The sequence below is a fragment of the Dendrobates tinctorius genome, unplaced genomic scaffold, assembly GCF_039654945.1.
Source record: "Dendrobates tinctorius isolate UK_male_01 unplaced genomic scaffold, ASM3965494v1 ptg000241l, whole genome shotgun sequence".
Taxonomy (NCBI): Eukaryota; Metazoa; Chordata; class Amphibia; order Anura; family Dendrobatidae; genus Dendrobates; species Dendrobates tinctorius.
Window position 1 is genome coordinate 9955893 of NW_027361908.1, and position 26767 is coordinate 9982659.

The 26767-nt window shown below is 46.8% G+C and overlaps 1 protein-coding gene across 1 annotated transcript in view; it reads left to right on the forward strand.

Annotated features, from left to right (window-relative positions):
- Nucleotides 1-26767, forward strand: part of LOC141060642 (dynein axonemal heavy chain 3-like) — a 2648786-nt gene that overhangs the window by 2168857 nt on the left and 453162 nt on the right. The window contains exon 62 of the mRNA XM_073556958.1: nt 249-413. Coding sequence (XP_073413059.1) covers nt 249-413 — 165 coding nt within the window. The remainder of the gene's footprint in view (nt 1-248; nt 414-26767) is intronic.

The window sequence follows — 26767 nt, forward strand, 5'->3', positions numbered from 1 at the left end:
GGATTTAACTGTATATTAATCTGATGAGCTCCTCTTGCTCTATAACATGCTGCAGATCTGCTATAATTTTACACATGAAAGGTTCCCTCTAATATTATATATTGAAACTAGAAAATTATAGCAGCAACAATATTATGCATTATTTTTGTTTAACAATGTGTTGGTTGTCATTTATTCTAGCTTAGAATTTTCTATCATTATATCATTAAAACATTTGCCATAATAATGTTGTTTTTTTTTTTTCCTAGGAATTTGAGAAAGACAATATTCCGTCTAAGGTCACTGCCCAGATAAGAAGAGATTTTATCAGCAATCCAGAGTTCCAGCCAGCTGTCATTAAGAATGTCTCTTCAGCCTGTGAAGGGCTTTGTAGTTGGGTCAGGGCCATTGAAGTCTATGACAAGGTTGCCAAGGTAACTACTGTGTCCTAAGATTCTTCATGGGCAACAAACTTTCATCTTGTTAAATTTGTATAGGCAAAGCATGGTGTGATGAATGTTAATACAATTTAAGGACAGCTCGGATCTTTTCAGTTTATTTATTCATACAGGCTTGGATAGTTCCCTAGTGTCATACTCTACTTTGTATTAGAACTGCATAATGTACACAAACCTCACACTCTACATATATTTATACAGTTCTTTATCATCTTATAGAAATATCTATCTAAATGGTTAGATGGATTACACTGGTATACAGTGATTTTGGGCCAACGATGTCTGAAAGGTTTTATATTAAATTTGGCTTTAGTTTTTGAGATATTTAATAGTTAATTACAGTAGAATTCTGGCTTGAAAAAGTCGATTTTATAGCATTGAAAACCTACAATATTGAAATACAAAATAATTTTGAGATATTTCATTATCTAATTTAGCAAAAGTAATGGGAATTTTGAATTCAGCATCCTTAAACTACCCAAAGCATTTCAAAAAACCTTGGCACCTGAAAAAATATGAGTTTTTGTAGATATGTCCTATATATACAGTCATGGTCGAAAGTGTTGGCACCTTTGAAAGTGTTCCAGGAAATTAAGTATTTCTCCCTGAAAATTATTGCAGTTACACATTTTGTTATGCACATGTTTACTTCCTTTGTGTGTATTGGAACAACACAAAAAAACAGAGAAAAAATGGAAATTGAGCATAATATCACTGAAAAAACCCAAACATCAGCCAGACAAAATTGTTGGCAGCTTTCCAAAATTGTGGGTAAACAACTTTGTTTCATGCATGTGGTGCTTGTTCAAACTCACCTGTGGCAAGTAACAGGTGTGGACAATATTAAAATCACGCTTGCAATAAGATAGAAAGGGGAGACGTTGACTCAGTCTTTGCATGTGCCAAACTAAGCATGGAGAACAGAAAGAAGAGAACAAAACTGTCAGAGGACTTGAGAACCAAAATTGTAATATCATTTCAAGAACATCACAGCTGACCGCTCTTAGCTGCAAATATATTCAGAGCTAGAGTTGAGCGAAACGGGTCGAAAAAATTCAAAAGTCGCCGACTTTTGGCAAAGTCGGGTTTCATGAAACGAAACCCGACCCTAGGATGAGGTCGGCCACGAGGTCGGCGACTTACGCGCCAAAGTCGCGTTTCAAAAGTTTGTTTTGCGCTCTTTTTCAGCCAATCAGGATCCACGGACACTGTGGGCAACGTGATGACATAGGCACGGGTCAACACCATCTTTCAGAAGGGCATGCAAGTGACAGGCTTGCTTTGGTGGGCGTCACAGGGGGTATAAAAGGGCGTGCACGCCGACCGCCATCTTACTTCTGCCGATCTTAGTATAGGGAGAGGTTGCTGCTGATTCTGTAGGGAGAGCGTTAGGCAGGGAAGAAGACAAAAAAACTGCTTCTGCTGCTAGCGATTTGGCCTGCACAACACACAAGTCACAGTGTGTGCAGTGCAAGGGGAGGCTATATTGTGGTGTATCAGTGGTGTTGGTTGTTGGGCTGCCTTTTAAGGCTTCCTGACACGCTGGCATTGCTGTTTACCCACTGCTCCGCAAACTGCTTTTTTAAAAGCAATCCAATCTCCCTTATCCTCTCGTCACTTTGGTCACAGGCAGCTGTGCCATCGAGCGTGTCACATAGCGCTCAGATATCAGTGGGCCGCACACAATCCACAAGTGTCCACTGTCCACAAGTGTACGCAGAGATTCAAAATCTCCATTATCCTCTCGTCACTTTGGTCACAGGCAGCTGTGCCATCAAGCGTGTCACATAGCGCTCAGATATCAGTGGGCCGCACACAATCCACAAGTGTCCACTGTCCACAAGTGTACGCAGAGATTCAAAATCTCCATTATCCTCTCGTCACTTTGGTCACAGGCAGCTGTGCCATCGAGCGTGTCACATAGCGCTCAGATATCAGTGGGCTGCACACAATCCACAAGTGTCCAGTGTCCAAAAGTGTACGCAGAGATTCAAAATCTCCATTATCCTCTCGTCACTTTGGTCACAGGGAGCTGTGCCATCGAGCGTGTCACATAGCGCTCAGATATCAGTGGGCCGCACACAATCCACAAGTGTCCACTGTCCAAAAGTGTACGCAGAGATTCAAAATCTCCATTATCCTCTCGTCACTTTGGTCACAGGCAGCTGTGCCATCGAGCGTGTCACATAGCGCTCAGATATCAGTGGGCCTCACACAATCCACAAGTGTCCAGTGTGAAAAAGTGTATGCAGAGATTCAAAATCTCCATTATCCTCTCGTCACTTTGGTCACAGGCAGCTGTGCCATCGAGCGTGTCACATAGCGCTCAGATATCAGTGGGCCGCACACAATCCACAAGTGTCCAGTGTCCAAAAGTGTACGCAGAGATTCAAAATCTCCATTATCCTCTCGTCACTTTGGTCACAGGCAGCTGTGCCATCGAGCGTGTCACATAGCGCTCAGATATCAGTGGGCCGCACACAATCCACAAGTGTCCAGTGTCCACAAGTGTACGCAGAGATTCAAAATCTCCATTATCCTCTCGTCACTTTGGTCACAGGCAGCTGTGCCATCGAGCGTGTCACATAGCGCTCAGATATCAGTGGGCCGCGCACAATCCACAAGTGTCCAGTGTCCAAAAGTGTACGCAGAGATTCAAAATCTCCATTATCCTCTCGTCACTTTGGTCACAGGCAGCTGTGCCATCGAGCGTGTCACATAGCGCTCAGATATCAGTGGGCCGCACACAATCCACAAGTGTCCACTGTCCACAAGTGTATGCAGAGATTCAAAATCTCCATTATCCTCTCGTCACTTTGGTCACAGGCAGCTGTGCCATCGAGCGTGTCACATAGCGCTCAGATATCAGTGGGCCGCACACAATCCACAAGTGTCCAGTGTCCAAAAGTGTACGCAGAGATTCAAAATCTCCATTATCCTCTCGTCACTTTGGTCACAGGCAGCTGTGCCATCGAGCGTGTCACATAGCGCTCAGATATCAGTGGGCCGCACACAATCCACAAGTGTCCAGTGTCCAAAAGTGTACGCAGAGATTCAAAATCTCCATTATCCTCTCGTCACTTTGGTCACAGGCAGCTGTGCCATCGAGCGTGTCACATAGCGCTCAGATATCAGTGGGCCGCACACAATCCACAAGTGTCCACTGTCCACAAGTGTACGCAGAGATTCAAAATCTCCATTATCCTCTCGTCACTTTGGTCACAGGCAGCTGTGCCATCGAGCGTGTCACATAGCGCTCAGATATCAGTGGGCCGCACACAATCCACAAGTGTCCAGTGTCCAAAAGTGTACGCAGAGATTCAAAATCTCCATTATCCTCTCGTCACTTTGGTCACAGGCAGCTGTGCCATCGAGCGTGTCACATAGCGCTCAGATATCAGTGGGCCGCACACAATCCACAAGTGTCCACTGTCCACAAGTGTACGCAGAGATTCAAAATCTCCATTATCCTCTCGTCACTTTGGTCACAGGCAGCTGTGCCATCGAGCGTGTCACATAGCGCTCAGATATCAGTGGGCCGCACACAATCCACAAGTGTCCACTGTCCACAAGTGTACGCAGTGATTCAAAATCTCCATTATCCTCTCGTCACTTTGGTCACAGGCAGCTGTGCCATCGAGCGTGTCACATAGCGCTCAGATATCAGTGGGCCGCACACAATCCACAAGTGTCCAGTATCCAAAAGTGTACGCAGAGATTCAAAATCTCCATTATCCTCTCGTCACTTTGGTCACAGGCAGCTGTGCCATCGAGCATGTCACATAGCGCTCAGATATCAGTGGGCCACACACAATCCACAAGTGTCCAGTGTCCAAAAGTGTACGCAGAGATTCAAAATCTCCATTATCCTCTCGTCACTTTGGTCACAGGCAGCTGTGCCATCGAGCGTGTCACATAGAGCTCAGTTATCAGTGGGCCGCACACAATCCACAAGTGTCCAGTGTCCAAAAGTGTACGCAGAGATTCAAAATCTCCATTATCCTCTCGTCACTTTGGTCACAGGCAGCTGTGCCATCGAGCGTGTCACATAGCGCTCAGATATCAGTGGGCCGCACACAATCCACAAGTGTCCAGTGTCCACAAGTGTACGCAGAGATTCAAAATCTCCATTATCCTCTCGTCACTTTGGTCACAGGCAGCTGTGCCATCGAGCGTGTCACATAGCGCTCAGATATCAGTGGGCCGCACACAATCCACAAGTGTCCAGTGTCCAAAAGTGTACGCAGAGATTCAAAATCTCCATTATCCTCTCGTCACTTTGGTCACAGGCAGCTGTGCCATCGAGCGTGTCACATAGCGCTCAGATATCAGTGGGCCGCACACAATCCACAAGTGTCCACTGTCCACAAGTGTACGCAGAGATTCAAAATCTCCATTATCCTCTCGTCACTTTGGTCACAGGCAGCTGTGCCATCGAGCGTGTCACATAGCGCTCAGATATCAGTGGGCCGCACACAATCCACAAGTGTCCACTGTCCAAAAGTGTACGCAGAGATTCAAAATCTCCATTATCCTCTCGTCACTTTGGTCACAGGCAGCTGTGCCATCGAGCGTGTCACATAGCGCTCAGATATCAGTGGGCCGCACACAATCCACAAGTGTCCAGTGTCCAAAAGTGTACGCAGAGATTCAAAATCTCCATTATCCTCTCGTCACTTTGGTCACAGGCAGCTGTGCCATCGAGCGTGTCACATAGCGCTCAGATATCAGTGGGCCGCACACAATCCACAAGTGTCCAGTGTCCAAAAGTGTACGCAGAGATTCAAAATCTCCATTATCCTCTCTTCACTTTGGTCACAGGCAGCTGTGCCATCGAGCGTGTCACATAGCGCTCAGATATCAGTGAGCCGCACACAATCCACAAGTGTCCACTGTCCAAAAGTGTACGCAGAGATTCAAAATCTCCATTATCCTCTCGTCACTTTGGTCACAGGCAGCTGTGCCATCGAGCGTGTCACATAGCGCTCAGATATCAGTGGGCCGCACACAATCCACAAGTGTCCAGTGTCCAAAAGTGTACGCAGAGATTCAAAATCTCCATTATCCTCTCGTCACTTTGGTCACAGGCAGCTGTGCCATCGAGCGTGTCACATAGCGCTCAGATATCAGTGGGCCGCACACAATCCACAAGTGTCCACTGTCCACAAGTGTACGCAGAGATTCAAAATCTCCATTATCCTCTCGTCACTTTGGTCACAGGCAGCTGTGCCATCGAGCGTGTCACATAGCGCTCAGATATCAGTGGGCCGCACACAATCCACAAGTGTCCAGTGTCCAAAAGTGTACGCAGAGATTCAAAATCTCCATTATCCTCTCGTCACTTTGGTCACAGGCAGCTGTGCCATCGAGCGTGTCACATAGCGCTCAGATATCAGTGGGCCGCACACAATCCACAAGTGTCCAGTGTCCAAAAGTGTACGCAGAGATTCAAAATCTCCATTATCCTCTCGTCACTTTGGTCACAGGCAGCTGTGCCATCGAGCGTGTCACATAGCGCTCAGATATCAGTGAGCCGCACACAATCCACAAGTGTCCACTGTCCAAAAGTGTACGCAGAGATTCAAAATCTCCATTATCCTCTCGTCACTTTGGTCACAGGCAGCTGTGCCATCGAGCGTGTCACATAGCGCTCAGATATCAGTGGGCCGCACACAATCCACAAGTGTCCAGTGTCCAAAAGTGTACGCAGAGATTCAAAATCTCCATTATCCTCTCGTCACTTTGGTCACAGGCAGCTGTGCCATCGAGCGTGTCACATAGCGCTCAGATATCAGTGGGCCGCACACAATCCACAAGTGTCCACTGTCCACAAGTGTACGCAGAGATTCAAAATCTCCATTATCCTCTCGTCACTTTGGTCACAGGCAGCTGTGCCATCGAGCGTGTCACATAGCGCTCAGATATCAGTGGGCCGCACACAATCCACAAGTGTCCACTGTCCACAAGTGTACGCAGAGATTCAAAATCTCCATTATCCTCTCGTCACTTTGGTCACAGGCAGCTGTGCCATCGAGCGTGTCACATAGCGCTCAGATATCATTGGGCCGCACACAATCCACAAGTGTCCAGTGTCCAAAAGTGTACGCAGAGATTCAAAATCTCCATTATCCTCTCGTCACTTTGGTCACAGGCAGCTGTGCCATCGAGCGTGTCACATAGCGCTCAGATATCAGTGGGCCGCACACAATCCACAAGTGTCCAGTGTCCAAAAGTGTACGCAGAGATTCAAAATCTCCATTATCCTCTCGTCACTTTGGTCACAGTCAGCTGTGCCATCGACCGTGTCACATAGCGCTCAGATATCAGTGGGCCGCACACAATCCACAAGTGTCCACTGTCCACAAGTGTACGCAGAGATTCAAAATCTCCATTATCCTCTCGTCACTTTGGTCACAGGCAGCTGTGCCATCGAGCGTGTCACATAGCGCTCAGATATCAGTGGGCCGCACACAATCCACAAGTGTCCACTGTCCACAAGTGTACACAGAGATTCAAAATCTCCATTATCCTCTCGTCACTTTGGTCACAGGCAGCTGTGCCATCGAGCGTGTCACATAGCGCTCAGATATCAGTGGGCCGCACACAATCCACAAGTGTCCACTGTCCACAAGTGTACGCAGAGATTCAAAATCTCCATTATCCTCTCGTCACTTTGGTCACAGGCAGCTGTGCCATCGAGCGTGTCACATAGCGCTCAGATATCAGTGGGCCGCACACAATCCACAAGTGTCCAGTGTCCAAAAGTGTACGCAGAGATTCAAAATCTCCATTATCCTCTCGTCACTTTGGTCACAGGCAGCTGTGCCATCGAGCATGTCACATAGCGCTCAGATATCAGTGGGCCGCACACAATCCACAAGTGTCCACTGTCCACAAGTGTACGCAGAGATTCAAAATCTCCATTATCCTCTCGTCACTTTGGTCACAGGCAGCTGTGCCATCGAGCGTGTCACATAGCGCTCAGATATCAGTGGGCCGCACACAATCCACAAGTGTCCACTGTCCACAAGTGTACGCAGAGATTGAAAATCTCCATTATCCTCTCGTCACTTTGGTCACAGGCAGCTGTGCCATCGAGCGTGTCACATAGCGCTCAGATATCAGTGGGCCGCACACAATCCACAAGTGTCCACTGTCCACAAGTGTGTGAAGAAATTCTAAAACTCCCCTGTCCTATAGACACCTTGTACCTTGTTTTACATTACTATATAGTTTGTTGGATTTTGTCTACATTTCTACCAAAAATGAGGAAGGCTGGTGGAAGAGGCCGTGGAATTGGGCGGGGGTTGGCAGCTGGTAATGATGGTGTTGGTGGTGGATCTGATGGTAGTGGCAAGAGCAAAATAGGACCGAATGCAGGAGGTATGTATGTCAATACCTGGATAAGAATGAAGTGATTAAACAGAGTCAGCATGGGTTTGTAACTAATAAGTCTTGTCAGACTAACTTAATTTCCTTCTACGACGGTATCACTGATTGGGTGGATCAAGGAAATGCTGTAGATATAGTATATCTTGACTTCAGCAAAGCATTTGACAATGTCTCTCATACAATCCTTATTGAAAAAATGACTAAGTATGGAATGGACAAGGCAACTGTTAGGTGGATTCATAACTGGCTTAGTGATCGGACCCAAAGAGTGGTCGTAAATGGCTGCACATCCAGTTGGAAGAATGTCTCAAGTGGGGTACCACACGGCTCTGTCCTGGGCCCTGTATTGTTCAACATCTTTATCAATGATTTAGATGAAGGAATTGAGGGTAAACTGATTAAATTTGCTGATGACACTAAGCTAGGAGGGATAGCTAATACTAGAGAAGAGAGAGAGAGGATTCAAAAAGATTTAAATAAACTGGAGAAGTGGGCAGCAACTAACAGAATGGTTTTTAACAGGGAGAAATGCAAAGTACTACATCTGGGCAATAAAAATGAAAAAAGCATATACAGAATGGGAGGAATAGGGCTAAGTGACAGCACATGTGAAAAAGACTTGGGTATACTAATAGATCACAGACTGAATATGAGTCAACAGTGTGATGCAGCAGCAAAAAAGGCAAATGCAATTCTAGTATGTATTAACAGAATCATACAGTCTAGATCACGTGAAGTCATTATTTCCCTCTACTCCTCTTTGGTCAGACCTCATCTGGAATATTGTGTCCAGTTATGGGCACCACATTTTAAAAAAGACATCAACAAACTGGAGCAAGTTCAGAAAAGAGCGACCAGAATGGTGACCGGTCTGCAAACCCTGTCTTATGAGGAAAGGTTGCAGGATTTGGGAATGTTTAGTTTGCAAAAGAGAAGACTGAGAGGAGACTTAATAGCTGTCTACAAATATCTAAAGGGCTGTCACATTGTAGAAGGATCAACTTTATTCTCATTTGCACAAGGAAAGACTAGAAGCAATGGGATGAAACTTAATGGGAGGAGACACAGATTAGATATTAGAAAAAACTTTTGAACAGTTAGAGTGATCAATGAGTGGAACAGGCTGCCACGAGAAGTGGTGAGTTCTCCTTCAATGGAAGTCTTCAAACAGAGGCTGGACAGACATCTGACCGGGATGATTTAGGGAATCCTGCTTTGAGCAGGGGGTTGGGCCAGATGGCCCAGGAGGTCCCTTCCAACTCTGCGATTCTATGATTCTATGATCTATGATTCTAGGTGATGACCCTGCGTCATCGTCTGGCTACATAAGGACTCGAACGCTTAGTTTTCTAGGAATTGGCAAACCGCTTTTAAAGGCAGAGCATCAGGAAAAAGTTTTGTCTTACATTGCTGACTCAGCCTCCAGCTCTATCGCCTCCTCTTCTTCAGTTGTAAAAAGTAAAAGCACTGAGTCGTCATTGGAGGCTCATGTTCATGAACCACACCTTTCCTTGTGTCCTTCACCCCAACCAAGATTGAAGGATGACGCTGGCCATACTACTGATTACTCCATGGAGCTGTTTTCACATACCATGCCTGGATTATCAAGTCAAATGGTGAATTACCCAGGCCAAGATGAATCTGACATGGAGTGCACTGATGCACAGCCGCTGATGGATGATTCTGCTGGTACATTCACTCAGAGCACTACATTGTCCTCGCAGTGTACAGAGCCAGATTTTGACCCTGATGCGACTCAGGTGCCCCTTCCCGCACACTATACCACCATACACGGTGACACAGAGAAAGGTGCACATGACATAGAAGAGGAGGTGATGGATGACCCAGTTGTTGACCCAGATTGGCATCCATTGGGGGAAGAGGGTGCTGCTTCCAATAGCTCAGATGAGGAGCATCCACAGCAGACATCGACATCGCAACAGCTGTTATCTGGCAGGCCCGGAGCACTCCAAAGACAGGTTCCAAACATCAAAAGAGTTGCTGGACAGCTTGTCCAGAGGGTCAAAAGATCACAGCGTGCTAGGCCGCAAAATGTCTGCCAAAGTAGGAAGAGTGCAGTGTGGCACTTTTTTGAACAAAATCCTCATGATCAGGCCAAGGTTATCTGTAAGAAGTGCGCAAAGACCTTTAGCCGAGGGAAAAATCTGAAAAATTTGAATACCAGTTGCATGCTTAGACATTTAACCAGCATGCACTTGCAAGCGTGGACACAACACCAAACCTCAAGTGCCACATGTGCAACTGATCACAACGAAGGTAGTCAGCAACGCTACATTGTTTCCCCCACTGTAAGCCCACCGGTTAGCACAGCAGCAAATGTTGAGGTGTCGTTGCAAGGCCACAGCAGTCAGGGAATCCCACTGTTATATCAACGAAAGACTGATTCTAGGCCATCAGAAAGAACACCAACTCCATCACCATCATCAACCCTCTCTCAGTCCGCCCTGTCCACCGCTACTTCCACCATATGCAGCTCTCAAGTCCAGCTCACCCTCCCAGACACTATGAGTAGGTCAAGAAAGTACTCAGTCTCTCATCCGCGTACACTGGGTTTGAACGCCCACATTGCCAAACTAATCTCGTTTGAGATGATGCCCTTTCGGTTGGTGGAAAGCACAGCTTTCCGCGAACTCATGGCCTATGCAGTACCACGCTATGACCTACCCAGTCGCCACTTCTTCTCTCGCAAAGCCATCCCAGCCTTCCACCATCATGTGAAAGACCGCATTGTCCATGCACTCAAGCAGTCAGTGAGCGGAAAGGTGCACCTCACAACTGATGCATGGTCCAGTCGGCATGGCCAGGGCCGTTACGTGTCCATCACTGCGCACTGGGTTAATGTGGTGGATGCAGGGTCCACAGGGGACAGCGGTGGTGGGACAGTGCTGCCTAGCCCACGGTATAGGAAACAGTTGGCTGTAGGCGTTCGACCCTCCTCCTCCTCCTCCTCCTCCAGAAGCGACAGCTCGTCCACAGAGCGCAGTCGTACGAGCACTCCATCTGCAGCTCCCACTGTTGCACACGATGTGTCCCCCTATCGAGCAGCTAGTGGAAAGCGTCAGCAGGCTGTGTTGCAGATGATGTGTTTGGGCGACAGACACACCGCCGAGGTGCTGGCCGAGTACTTGAAGCGACAAACTGAGTCATGGCTGGGCAGTGTACATCTTGAGGCAGGCAAGGTAGTTAGTGATAACGGCCGTAATTTTGTGGCAGCCATAGCCCTTTCAAAACTCAGCCACATACCTTGCTTGGCTCACACCTTGAACCTGGTGGTGCAGTGCTTCCTCAAAAATTATCCGGAGTTAACAGCCCTGCTCCAGAAGGTGCGAAGACTGTGCGCGCACATCCGTCGGTCGCCTGTACACTCCGTTCGTATGCAGAAGCTGCAGCGATTGCTCCACCTTCCCAACCACCGCCTCATTATCGACATTGCAACAAGGTGGAACTCCACCCTGCACATGGTGGAGCGGCTGTGCGAGCAGAGGCAGGCCATAATACATTTGTGGGAGGATACACGGCCAGGCACTTTGAGAGCAGACATGGAGTTGACAGGTGTGCAGTGGTCGAAGCTGAAAGACCTTTGTAAAGTCCTTCAGTGTTTTGAGGAATGCACACGGCTGGTAAGCGCAGATGACGCCATCCTAAGCATGAGCATCCCACTTATGCGTCTGCTCATGCAAACTTTGACGCACCTTAAGGAGCAGGCGTCTGCAGCCAATGTTGATGAGGAGGAAGAGGAGGAGGGAATCCTTGATGACATTCAGCCATTGTCTGCTCAGGGACCTCTCCTGGACGAGGTGGAGGAAGAAGAGGAGGAGGAGGATGATGATGGGGATGATTACTTAGGGGAGGAGGATGCATCTCGTGGGGCAAGTGAAAATGTTGGCATGGCAAGGTCTGGTACAGGGTTTGTGCGTGACTGGAGGGATGTGGATTTGCCAGAAAGTGCTCCTCCACCCAGCACTCACAGTGCATCATTGACACCGGGAACATTGGCCCACATGTCAGATTATGCCTTGCGGATCCTAAAAAGGGACCCCCGCATTGCCAAAATGATGAACGATGACGACTACTGGTTGGCCAGCATCCTGGATCCACGCTATAAAGGCAAATTACAAAACATCATGCCACAGGAGAACCTTGACCTAATATTGGCTAATAAACAAGCAACTCTGGTAAATCGGTTGCTTGAGGCATTCCCAGCACACAGCAGCGGTGATGGTTCTCACACGAGCCGTACGGGCCGGGGGCAGCTTGGCAGAGGTGTTCGTGGTGCACACAGCAGAAGTGGCGTTGGAGACAGGGGTTTCATGACAATGTTGTGGACTGATTTTTCAAATACCGCTCACACAACTGGTAATACTGCATTGATGGAAAGTGACAGGAGACAGCAGTTGTCAACTATGGTTACAAACTACTTTTCCTCCCATATCGATGTTCTCCCACACAGGTCATTCCCCTTTGACTATTGGGCCGCTAAACTGGACACCTGGCCTGAATTGGCCCAATATGCCTTACAGGAGCTCGCTTGCCCAGCTGCAAGTGTGCTATCGGAAAGAGTCTTCAGTGCAGCTGGATCAATCCTGACAGAAAAAAGGACCCGTCTGTCAAACCAAAATGTGGATGATCTAACCTTCATTAAAATGAACCACGCATGGGTTTCCAAGGATTTTGTCCCACCTTCCCCTGATGACACATAGGGTGACAGAAAAATGGCTTGCTTTGGTCCACCTCTTCCTGGTACTTCACCTATTTCGCCTTTTGCATCAGTTGAATGTCCAACATCAACATATGCCACTTTCTAAAACTCCCTAACTGTGCTGCCTCCCCCCCATGGCCGGGGTCACCACCTAGCGCACGACACCGTGCGAGTGCCGTTGCCCTGGACAGGTGGGTAGGCCGACTCTTGGGCGCGGGCACTGGCACAGGGTCCCTCATAGTGCAATCAAGTGTCTCTGACGGTGGTGGTGCACACCCGCCGTCAGACACACCGCTGTACTATGAGGGGCCCAGTGCCAGTACCGACGCCCACGAGTGGGCCCCCCTTGCTTGGCCAGGGCCCCAGCATTTGCAATCTTTACCTCTCCCTGCTCCTCTGCTGTGTAATCTGGGCCGTCAAATCCATACTGTGCCTGACACCGTCTGAGCCTGCCTCCTGAGACATATATTTTGAATGTGTACGCTATCCATACATGTTATCCGGGGATACGGTACCCTTTCTAACCTTTGTGCAATGACATGCAATCCATACTGGGCCTAACACCGTCTGAGCCTGCCTCATGCTGTATAGACATATATTTTGAATGTGTACGCTATCCATACATGTTATCCGGGGATACGGTACCCCTTCTAACCTTTGTGCAATGACGTGCAATCCATACTGGGCCTAACACCGTCTGAGCCTGCCTCATGCTGTATAGACATATATTTTGAATGTGTATGCTATCCATACATGTTATCCGGGGATACGGTACCCCTTCTAACCTTTGTGCAATGACGTGCAATCCATACTGGGCCTAACACCGTCTGAGCCTGCCTCATGCTGTATAGACATATATTTTGAATGTGTACGCTATCCATACATGTTATCCGGGGATACGGTACCCCTTCTAACCTTTGTGCAATGACGTGCAATCCATACTGGGCCTAACACCGTCTGAGCCTGCCTCATGCTGTATAGACATATATTTTGAATGTGTACGCTATCCATACATGTTATCCGGGGATACGGTACCCCTTCTAACCTTTGTGCAATGACGTGCAATCCATACTGGGCCTAACACCGTCTGAGCCTGCCTCATGCTGTATAGACATATATTTTGAATGTGTACGCTATCCATACATGTTATCCGGGGATACGGTACCCCTTCTAACCTTTGTGCAATGACGTGCAATCCATACTGGGCCTAACACCGTCTGAGCCTGCCTCATGCTGTATAGACATATATTTTGAATGTGTACGCTATCCATACATGTTATCCGGGGATACGGTACCCCTTCTAACCTTTGTGCAATGACGTGCAATCCATACTGGGCCTAACACCGTCTGAACCTGCCTCATGCTGTATAGACATATATTGTGAATGTGTACGCTATCCATACATGTTATCCGGGGATACGGTACCCCTTCTAACCTTTGTGCAATGACGTGCAATCCATACTGGGCCTAACACCATCTGAGCCTGCCTCATGCTGTATAGACATATATTTTGAATGTGTACGCTATCCATACATGTTATCCGGGGATACGGTACCCCTTCTAACCTTTGTGCAATGACGTGCAATCCATACTGGGCCTAACACCATCTGAGCCTGCCTCATGCTGTATAGACATATATTTTGAATGTGTACGCTATCCATACATGTTATCCGGGGATACAGTACCCCTTCTAACCTTTGTGCAATGACGTGCAATCCATACTGGGCCTAACACCGTCTGAGCCTGCCTCATGCTGTATAGACATATATTTTGAATGTGTACGCTATCCATACATGTTATCCGGGGATACGGTACCCCTTCTAACCTTTGTGCAATGACGTGCAATCCATACTGGGCCTAACACCGTCTGAGCCTGCCTCATGCTGTATAGACATATATTTTGAATGTGTACGCTATCCATACATGTTATCCGGGGATACGGTACCCCTTCTAACCTTTGTGCAATGACGTGCAATCCATACTGGGCCTAACACCGTCTGAGCCTGCCTCATGCTGTAAAGACATATATTTTGAATGTGTACGCTATCCATACATGTTATCCAGGGATACGGTACCCTTTCTAACCTTTGTGCAATCACGTGCAATCCATACTGGGCGTGAGAACGGCTGGCGAGCTGTTAAGCAAGCTACAGCACCTGTCCAGACAAGTACAGGGATTCCCTAGCGAGGAGACTTATTTGATTGTTTTCTATGTTGGGACAGCAATTTTTGGGGAGCACTATACTCCTGAGAATGATAGATGGGGCCCACCATACACTGGAACATTCCAAAGGTGGACATCAGACACTGGAGCAGCATTTACAGGGCCCATTATACACTAGAGCAGTAGAAATGGGGCCCATTATGTTTGGAGCATTATTTGGGCCCATAAGACAGTGGAGCTTCATCCATGGGGACCAACATATACTGTAGCATTATGTGGAGCTCATCATATACTGTTTCAAACATTATATGGGACCAATGATTTTGTATGGAGAAATAGATGGGCCTCGTCATGAGATGTAAAAAGTGAGGTATTTTTCATTACTATACCGCTATTTCTCTGCCGTATCGGAGCATGATGAGTTGTGGTATGTGTTAAAGGGGCGCTCTTTCGCCCAGGGCACATGAAAACCTGCAGCCAGCCCTCCCCCCCCACAAATTTAGCCAAATAACCCCCATTTTTCAGTGCATAACTTGTATTATGAAGTTAATTAAGGTTGACAAGCTTAAGTAAGAAGAATTGATGCTTTTGGCATTCAAATGGGCACTGTAGGTGTGTTTCCTGTCCTCCTCTCACTGCCGACTTTTATTCCCCATTGACTTACATTGGGTTTCGTGTTTCGGGACGACCCCGACTTTTCCCTATAATCGGATGATCTTGCTCGACCCGACTTTTGGAAAAGTCGGGTTTCACGAAACGAAACGCGACACTAAAAAAGCAAAAGTCGCTCAACTCTATTCAGAGCCATACATCTGATCAAGATGTAGTCTGATCCAGGCATCTTTCAAATTCCATATTTCAAATTACAGGTTTCTAATTACAGTACTCTGAATTACACTAGAATTCCATGATGCATTTATCCATTCATCACTGCTGTATTGTCATCATCATCATCACCTGTATCATCTAACCGAGTTGTTTTCTCTACCCAGCTTTTCCCTGCCTTTGACTGTCTATATGAAGTGCATATAATCCCTTTCTGGTATGCTTTCATTTACCCAGCTTTTCCCTGCCTTTGTCTATATGAAGTGCAGATAATCCCTTTCTGGTATGATTTCATCTACCCAGCTTTTCCCTGCCTTTGACTGTCTATATGAAGTGCATATAATCCCTTTCTGGTATGCTTTCATTTACCCAGCTTTTCCCTGCCTTTGTCTATATGAAGTGCATATAATCCCTTTCTGGTATGATTTCATCTACCCATCTTTTCCCTGCCTTTGACTGTCTATATGAATTGCATATAATCCCTTTGCTTACCCATCATTTTCTATCCATATGTATCTCATTCCTCTTGTGTCTTCCATGCATATCTGAGTGGTCAATCTAAGGCTACTTTCACACATCAGGTTTTCGGCGTCAGGCGCGATCCGGCGTCGTGCCGGAACGCCGGATTCGGCAAATGTTTCGTAAAACCGGATGTGATGGATCCGGTTTTCTGCTGGATCCGTCTTTTTCTTGACAGACAAAACCGGATCCGTCTCATCCGGTTCATCCGTTTTTCTATCCGTTTTTCGACGGATTACGCCGGATCCGGTTTTTAAAATTGACCCTTGTGGCCTTCCGAATGGGATTGGCTACTGGAAAACTATATATAGCATGTTCCTACAGCCCTTCTTTGACAGGTTGTAGAGGAGAAAGTGCAGGTTGGAGAGAAGAGCAAGTTACTGGCGAAGATGGATGTTGTCATTGGAAATATTTTGAAGAATTTGGCGGATTTTACAGCGGAGGCAAATCGTTTGAGGGTGATTGTTCTGGAGAAGGAGAGAGCGAGACAGCAGCGCATCAGGCATCGTAGACGACGTTTGTGGATCCACCCCATCACAGCCAAGAGAATGACGCGTGGGGTCTATTCTACACTATGCATGGACCTTCGACGAAACCCGGATAAATTTTTTGGATATGTTAGGATGAAAATGGAGAATTTTGATTACTTGGTGGAGCGCATTGCACACCTCATAAGAAAAGCGGACACCTATTGCCGCTTCTCTGTTTCACCCGCAGAGCGTCTGATGGTGACTTTAAGGTAAGCCACATTTATTGGATATGATCGCATCAGAGCACACTTTCACTGCAATCTTGTTGGTGGTAGTTTGTATCTCCCAGTGTTATAGGTCAGTTTTGGTATGTAATGCTGTGATTTAAAACTAATTTATTGTTTTTTAATTCCCCACAGATTTCTTGCAACTGGAGAATCCCTTTCGTCACTGCATTTCCAGTACAGACTCGGGATTTCCACCATATCTGGAATTGTGAAGTACACATGCCGTGCACTGTGGGACTCCTTAGCTGAAGAGTTTTTACCAGAGCCCACAACAGAGAGGTGGATAGAAATTGCTGACAAGTTTCAACAGATATGTCAGTTTCCAAACTGCTTGGGCGCTGTGGACGGGAAACATATCCGCATTGTAAAGCCAGCTGGATCGGGATCGGAATATTTCAATTACAAGAAATATTTTTCAATTGTCCTCATGGCCATCGCTGACGCGGAATACAAATTTATTGCGGTTGATATTGGGGCCTATGGCCGCTCCAATGACTCTCAAGTTTTCAAACTGTCTGCCATGGGGCGTAAACTGTATGGAAACACCTTCCAGTTCCCACCACCTAGACCGCTGCCGCAAACATCTGGTCCACCTATGCCATTTGTCTGTGTAGGGGATGAAGCCTTCCAGCTGTCAGAACACCTTTTGAAACCGTACTCTAGCAGAGGATTGACAAGACCAAAACGCATTTTTAATTACCGCCTCACAAGAGCAAGAAGAATGGTTGAATGTACCTTTGGTATTCTGACAGCCAAATGGCGGGTCCTATTGACTGCGATCAACCTCAAGACAGAAACTGTGGACGAGGTGATCAAAGCGTGCGTGGTACTCCACAATTTTGTTATCTGCAAGGAACCCATTTCCATTGAGGACACCTCTGAAGAAACCACCTTGCAAGATTACCATGACATTACCACTAGAAGTTCTGTGACGGTTTCAGTAATGAGGGACAATTTTGCACTATACTTTATGTCACCTCAAGGCAGAGTACACTGGCAGGATGACAGAGTGTGAAAGATTTGTGCCCAACCAAACTTGTGTACCTTCTGTACCAACAGTATATACCTTTGCCAACCAAAGTTGGCTATCTTGTCATGGTCTCTATTTTTAGCTTTAGGCCACAGGTGTGCACCTGGTTGTGTTTTATGCAAAGTATTTCACCTTTTAACAAAAGATGTGTACATTGTTAGGAAATCACCAACAATAAACACAACTTTTTATTTGAAATACTTTGCTTCAAACACAACCAGGAACACAACTGTGGCAAAAAGCTAAAATTTACCCACAGTTATATACCTGGTTTTGAATACCATTTCACCTTTTAAATACCCTGTATTTAACCTTTTTCGCCGCAGAAAGAAATGACAGACAACCAGTGTAAAATAATTTAACTTTTATTGAAAAATGTTTTTTTTAGTAAACTTTTTTAAAATTTTAATAAACTTGTTTAATAAAACTTTGAAACTATAAAACTGAAACCATAAAACTGGTCATTTTTATTTAAATACACACATTATAAATCTGTGTAGTGTGTGGTGGAAATACTGCTGTAGGGGCTGCGGGACACTTCGACACTGGGAGTGTGGAGAGAGGACTGGGATCGTGGTGGGGAAGGAACAGTTAGAGGTGAAGGTGTGGAAAAAACTACAGAATGGGTGGACATGTGGGAAGCAGAAGAGGTGGTGGGTGGTGGAGTGGAGGGTTGGGCAGGGACTGTAGGAGCAGATGATGTTGATGGCAAGTTGTATGGGGAAGGAGTTTGGTACGGGGCAGGTTGCTGGAAGTGGGGAGATGTCTGGTACGGGGCAGGTTGCTGGAAGTGGGGAGATGTCTGGTACGGGGCAGGTTGCTGGAAGTGGGGAGATGTCTGGTACTGGGGAGGTTGCTGGTACTGGGGAGTTTGCAGGTACTGTGGAGGTTGCTGGTACTGGGGAGGTTGCTGGTGCTGGGGAGGTTGCTGGTGCTGGGGAGGTGGATGGTGCTGGGGAGGTGGATGGTGCTGGGGAGGTGGATGGTGCTGGGGAGGTGGATGGTGCTGGGGAGGTGGATGGTATGTAATAGGAGGGGGAGGATGGAAAGTGGCTGGAGGTGGATGGTATGTAATAGGAGGGGGAGGATGGAAAGTGGCTGGAGGGGGTGTAGATGTAATAGGAGGGGGAGGATGGAAAGTGGCTGGAGGGGTGCAGGTGGAGGAACTACTGTGGTGGGAGGAGGAGGTTGGGAGGTAACTTGCTGGAGAGCAGCGTGGCATGAATGCATTACATGCATCTGCTGGGCAGGAGAGAGCGTTTCCATGCACTCCACAACAGACCTGAAAAAGGTGTGGTTTGGCAAAGATCTTGCTTCTGAATGCATGGTTTGCAGAAGTGTCTTCACCTCCAGAATGCTGGAGTTGATCTGCTGATAGCCTGCGGAGATTTGCTCTGACAAGACTTTTAGACAGTTCTGGAAAGATGCATTCAGATGCAAGAACTCTGGCGCATAAGTCTTTTCCTGACCCCTCTGCCGCTGCCGCCCAGTACCCGCAGGTGTACTAGAGGTGGCAGGGGCAGAAGGGTGGGGTAAAGGGAAAGCGATCTCCTCACCAGCAGCTTCATGTAATGTAGGCGGCCACGATGCTCCTGTGCTGGTGGATGGGACAGATGGGTCGAATGTGTGGGAAGGCTGGGAAGGTGCAGATGTACCGGGGCGGTCGAAGTGTCCCTCGGTGCCGGTCTCCTCAGGGATCGCCTCAGAAGGGTCCAATCGTGCAGGCTCCTGAGTGCTGCTCACCGTGCTGTGGAATAAAGAGAAAAAAAAACAATTAAAATACTGACATGGTATGGCCCTGGCTGAAAAAAAATTTTACATCTAACATTTTTTTTCACATGTGGTGTGTAATATTTACCTTCTGGTGACCATTGTTTCCCGGAGGAACGACAGGGCTTCTGCGTACTTGTACTTGCTCCTGCGTCCTCCAGATCCACTCGGGGCCCGCATCTCTTTATTGAACTCCTTCTTGAAACGATCCCTCACAGACCGCCACTGATTCACAACTCTGTTCCCTGAAACGAGAAAGGAGTGGTTAGTATACAACATCAGTGTTTCCCAAACTCCAGTCCTCATGGTCCCCAGGGGTCATGTTTTCAGGATTTCCATAGTAAATAGAAATCCTGAACACATGATCCGTGGGGACCACGAGGACTGGAGTTCGGGAAACACTGGTTTACATCAAGCAACCGGTACTGTATATACTTACGCTCTGTAATCTGGGCCCGAACATCGAGGTCCTCCCAGCGGCCTACAAGGAGCGAACAGATTTCCTCCCAGAGTCGTCGGGTAACGATAAGGTCAGCGTGGCGGCGGTCAGCCATATTCCAGAGCGGCTCCCTTTCTCTGACGAGATCGATGAGGTGGTCCACATCGAGTCCTCCATCCTCACCGTCAGAGTCGGGAGCACGCTGTGAAGGCTGTTAAAGAAAAAGACAAAAATAACATAATTAGCCTCCACATAAGAAATGAAATAAAAAGTGCAAAAAAATAAAGCAAAAATATTTATACTTACACGCTGGTGACCGCCGCGTTGCTGTCGCCGACGACCCTGGGAGGCACTGCGAGGACCTCTTGGCCGAGCACCAGATTGGGAAGACTAGAGAAGAAAACAAAAAATGTTATGTCTTTGGATGTAGGCATTTGTTTGCTGTGTGTGGTCTGCAGAACATTGTTTTCTATGTGTTGTGTGTAGTGTGATGTTGTGTTTCTGCGTTTGATGCAAAAAACTTACCAATTGTGAGCCCACTCCAGGTGTCTGTCCACCCCTTCCTTCTTCTTCTGGGAGCTCCTCTTCATCTTGTGATTCCTGTTTTGAAATAAAAGGCAATGAATAGACATATATTACAGAGATGATGGATTTTGGAAATAAAAACTTACCGTCAAACGCTGACGATGCGAGGGAGGGCTCCCAGAAGATGATGTGCTGTCTTCCTGGTGGCCACACTCCATGCCTGTGGGTGGTGTTCCAGCTGCTGCCATTGCTGCTGCTGCTGCATCTATTGGGCGGCTGTTGAATAAAGAGAAACAAAGGGCCAATGAATATCTTGATATTCAATAGCCCTAGTTTGGAGGAATGGGTGATTTGATAATTACCGTCTCTCATCTGCTGCTGGCCTCCCCTCCTCAGCATGTTCTATTTGCTGCTCCATTTGGGGTGGTGGTGGTGCTGATGGTGCTGCAGTGGTCTCCTGCCTTCTCCTGCTTCGCTTGGTTGCTTTCTTGGGTGGCATGTTGGGTGTGGCTGTGGGTCCCACTGTCTTGCTTTTATATATGTCTTGTGGGCAGAGCTACTGAGCATGCTCAGACCAAAAAACCGGATCCGGCCGCCGGATCCGGCTTTCGCCGGATCCGGCGCATTGCGGCGCTCATAGGCTTTCATTGTGTGAAAAAGCCGGACGCGCCGGATCCGGCGCGTCCGGCTTTTTCGCCGGAGACAAAAAACGTTACAGTAGCCGTTTTTTCCAGACGCCGGATCACGACACATTGCCGGATCCGGCGAAAACCGGATGAAACGCATGGCCATCCGGCGCGATCCGGCGCAAATGCAAGTCAATGGGGGGGAAACCGGATCCGGCATTGCATTTCGCCGGATCCGGTTTCTGTCAAAAGCGCCGGATCGCGCCTGACGCCGAAAACCTGATGTGTGAAAGAGGCCTAACCCCTCCCCCCCTTTTATGACCCTTGTTTGGCTCCGAAAATGTGGTCTGGCCACACACGCCCACATCCCCTCTCACAGCTGACTGCTCTTAGATGCAGATATATTCAGAGTCATGCAACTGATCAAGACGTAGCCTGATCCAGGCATCTTTCAAATTACAGATTTCTAATTAGAATACTCTGAATTAGACTAGAATTGGACTGTAATTGACTATAAGGCTTCTTTTACACTTACTGAATTTTTGCATCCTGTTTTTGCAGCCCCAATAGATTTCTATGAGGCAGCAGCAATTCCACGAAGCACCATGTGCTGTATGGCCATGAGTGCTGTATTTACTGCCGTGAAAAAAGATCGAGCCTGCTCAATCTTTTTCACGGCTTGCGGACACAGCCCCCAATGCCGTTTTTTTCCAATACTTTTTCCATAGGATTGGAAACACGAAAAACAGCAATCCGCAAGTTTTTTGCTGTCCGTTATTGCAGCAGACTTTGAAAATTGCAGCGATACGGCCCGCAATAATGGGACGCAAAAAACCCGGTAAGTGTAAAAGAAGCCTAAGGTAAAGGAATAGAAAACCACTACAATATTTCTGTTTCTTTTCACTTTCAACCCATACTACTTTCTTTCTTCCTATCTCCTGTAATCCCACACCTAGTAAGGAACTAGTCATTTCCTCCTCTATCCTCCCCAGCCATCTCACCGCCTCCTCAGAACTGTTCCTCCACATAAAATCCTTTATCTCGAGACACAAATGGCTACATCATGTCCTATCCTGCTCCCACCTAACACTGTGAGTGCTACTCCTCATTGCTGGTGACGTATCCCCAAATCCTGGCCCTCCTCAACACATCCCCACACTAATTTCTAACACCATGCCGCGATCCTCTACACATTTTCGCAATGATGATAACCTCATACCCATTCATCCAGCCCACACTCCCCCGGTCCCCCTACCTTGAGCACTATGGAATGCACGCTCTGTCTGCAATAAACTGTAGTTTATCCATGACCTCTTTATCACCAGCAAACTCTCTTTCCTTGGCATCACTGAAACCTGGCTCACCCCCTCTGACTCAGCCTCTCCAGCTGTACTCTTATAGCGGATTCAATCTCTCTCACATCACCAAACATAGTGGAGGAGTTGGCTTGCTCCTGTCCGACATTTGCTCCTTTACCCAAATTCCACTTCCACCCTCTGCTACTCTTCCCTCATTTGAAGTGCACTACGTCCGCATCTATTCCCCTTCCAACCCCCAGCTGGCTGTCATCTACTGCCCCCCAGAACTAGCCATCTTCACCTTTCTCGACCACTTCACCATCTGGCTACTTCATTTCCTTTCTGCTGACATCCCCCACTATCATCATGGGTGACTTCAACATCCCCATTGACACTTACACCCCAGATGCCTCTAAACTTTTATTGCTCACTACCTCCTTTGGCCTCACTCAATGGTCCTCCACGGCCACTCACAAAAATGGTCACATGCTGGACCTCATCTTCACTTGCCTCTGTTCCCTTACTAATCTCACTAACACACCCCTCCCCCTGTTTGACCACAACCTACTGACATTCTCTTACCTCTGCTCTTCTAGTGCACAACCCCCACTCCACAAACAAACACACCCTCGCAGAAATCTCAAACACCTCAATTTAAGGCCCCGTCACACACAGTGATATCGCCAGCGAGATAGCTGATTTTGTGACACCACAGCGATCTCGCCAGCGATATCGCTGTGTGTGACATGTATCGGCGACTGGCTCCCCTGCCGGGTATCGCTGATCATGCTGGAAAGTCCTGGGTCGTTTTTTGATAGTTGGTCTCCCACTGGCCAGAGCGTATCACTGCGTGTGGCAACGAGAAACCAGCGATCAGCGACGCTGGTTTCCAATGTAAACAGCGAGTATCTAAGAGCCGTGTGGCTCTTGGTTACCCGCTGTTTACCTTGGAAACCAGCGTGCACGCTGGTTTCCAGGGTAAACAGCGGGTATCTAAGAGCCGCGCTGAGACATCATTATGTGTAACGGGGCCTTTACAATTACTCTTACAGTCCTTTCTCCCTCTTACAGCCAAAGCTTCACTTCATGACACAGATGCTGCTGCCACTTTTTATAACACCACAATAACAGGAACACTTGATGCAGCCACCCACCTCATGCATAGCAAAACTCGTACAATCAGCAGGCAGCCCTGGCTGACCAGCCTGACCAAAGAACTGAGACGGGCTCCCAGGGTCACTGAGCGGAGATGGAAGAGATCCCATTCTGCCGAGCACTTTATTGCACATAAGCAGTCCCTCACCAGCTTCAAGTTCATGCTCACTGCTACAAAACAAACTTACTTCTCATCTCTCATATCCTCCTTGTCTCACAACCCTAAACAGATATTCAACACTTTGAATTCTCTACTCTGTCCCCCAGCACCTCCTCTCTCTCCTCTCATTTCTGCTGAAGACTTTGCCTCTTTCTTTAAGTAGAAGATCGATACGATCAGAGAAAACTTTGGCCCGCAGTCCCCAATGCCCCTCTTTGCTGCTCAGCCCTGTTCCTCCAAAACCAGCTTCTCCACCATGACAGATGATCAGCTCTCCACTCTCCTGTCAAGATCACAACTCACCACTTGCACGCTTGACCCGCTCTAGTCCCACCTCATCCCTAACCTCGCCACAGTCCTTCATCTCAACTCTAACACACCTTTTCAACCACTCACTTACAAATGGTGTCTTCCCCTTATCTTTCAAACATTCCTCGATCACACCCATACTCAAAAAGTCCTTCCTCGACCCATCCTCTGTGTCTAGCTATTGCCCAATATCTCTTTTCCCTTATGTCTCAAAACTAGAGATGAGCGACTGCCTTTTTTCGGGTCGAGTCGGGTTTCAAGAAACCCGACTTTCGCAAAAGTCGAGTCGAACGAAATCGGCCGATTATTGTGAAAAGTCGATGTCTGACTGAAACACGAAACCCAATGTAAGTAATGGGGAAGAAAAGTCGGCAGTGAGTGGAGGAGAGGAAACACACCTACAGTGCCCATTTTAATGCCAAAAACATCATTTCTTATTCATTAAGCTTGTCAACCTTAATTTACTTTATAATAATAGGCATTGAAAACTGGGGGTTATTTGGCTAAATTTGTGGGGGGGGGTAGTGCTGGCTCCAGATTTTCGTGGGCCCAGGACCAAAGAGTGTCACTGGGCTCCTTTAACACATGACACAATTCATGATCCTTTGATACGGCAGAGAAATAGCGGTACAGTACAATGAAAAATACTTCAATTCTTACATCACATGACTGATATCCATTTTAAATTCTCCAATAGCTCCAAAAACAGAAAGTATATTCCTCCATACAGTATTATGGCCACCGCATAGTGCGCCATACAGAGTAATGAGGCCCATATATTTCTCCATTCAGAATCATTGGTCCCATATAATGTTCCATACAGTATATGATGAGCTCCACATAATGCTACAGTATATGTTGTTCACCATGGATGAAGCTCCAGTGTGTTATGGGCCCAAATAATGCTCTATATATAATGGGCCCCATTTCTAATGCTCCAGTGTATAATGGGCCCTGTAAATGCTGCTCCAGTGACTGATGTCCACCTTTGGAATGCTCCAGTGCATGGTGGGCCCCAGATATCATTCTCCAGAGTATCGTGCTCCCCAAAAATTGCTCCCAACCTTTAAAACAATTAACCCCTTCACTCCCAAGGGTGGTTTGCACGTTCATGACCGGGCCAATTTTTACAATTCTGACCACTGTACCTTTATGAGGTCATAACTCTGGAACGCTTCCATGGATCCTGGTGATTCTGACAATGTTTTCTCGTGACATATTGTACTTCATGTTAGTGGTAAAATTTCATTCAAATAACTTGCGTTTATTTGTGAGAAAAACAGAAATTTGGTGAAAATTATGAAAATTTCGCAATTTTCCAACTTTGAATTTTTATGCCCTTAAATCACAGAGATACTGCACACATAAAACTTGATAACTAACATTTCCCACATGTTTACTTTACATCAGCACAATTTTGGAACCAAAATTTTTTTTTGTTAGGAAGTTATAAGGGTTAAAAGTTGACCAGCGATTTCTCATTTTTACAACACCATTTTATTTTTAGGACCACATCACATTTGAAGCCACTTTGAGGGGTCTATATGATAGAAAATACCCAAAAGTGACACCATTCTAAAAACTGCACCCCTTAAGGTGCTCAAAACCACATTCAAGAAGTTTATTAACCCTTTAGGTGCGTCACTGGAATTTTTTTGAATATTTAAAAAAAAATGAACATCTAACTTTTTTTCATAAAAAAATACTTCAGGTTCAATTTTTTTTATTTTACCAAGGGTAACAGGAGAAATTGAACTGCAAAAGTTATTGTGCAATTTGTCCTGAGTACGCAGATACCTGATATGTGGGGGGAACGACTGTTTCGGCGCATGGCAGAGCTCAGAATGGAAGGAGCGCCGTTTGACTTTTTCAATGCAAAATTGGCTGGAACTCAGATTGGACGCCATGTCACGTTTGGAGAGTCCCTGATGTACCTAAACAGTGGAAACCCCCTACAAGTGACCCCATTTTGGAAACTAGACCCCCAAGGAACTTATCTAGATATGTGGTGAGAACTTTGAACCCACAAGGGCTTTACTGAAGTTTATAACGTACAGAGGTACAATTAAAAAATCATATTTTTTCCACAAAAATGATCTTTTCACCCCAATTTTTATTTTCCCAAGGGTAACAGGACCCTAAAAGTTATTGTGCAATTTGTCCTGAGTACGCTGATACCCCACATGTGGGGGTAAACCACTATTTGGGCGCATGGCAGAGCTCAGAAGGGAAGCAGCGCCATTTGATGTTTTTGGCTGGAATTGAGATCAGACACCATGTCGCGTTTGGAAAACCCCTGATGTACCAAAACAGTGGAAACCCCCCACAAATGACACCATTTTGGAAACTAGACCCCCTAAGGAACTTATCTAGATGTGTGGTGAGAACTTTGAACCCCCATGGGCTTCACAGAAGTTTATAACATAAAGCCATACAATTAAAAAATCATATTTTTTCCACAAAAATGATCTTTTCACCCTCAATTCTTATTTTTCCAAGGGTAACAGGACCCTAAAAGTTATTGTGCAATTTGTCCTGAGTACGCTGATACCCCACATGTGGGGGTAAACCACTATTTGGGCGCATGGCAGAGCTCGGAAGGGAAGCAGCGCCATTTGACGTTTTTGGCTGGAATTGAGAT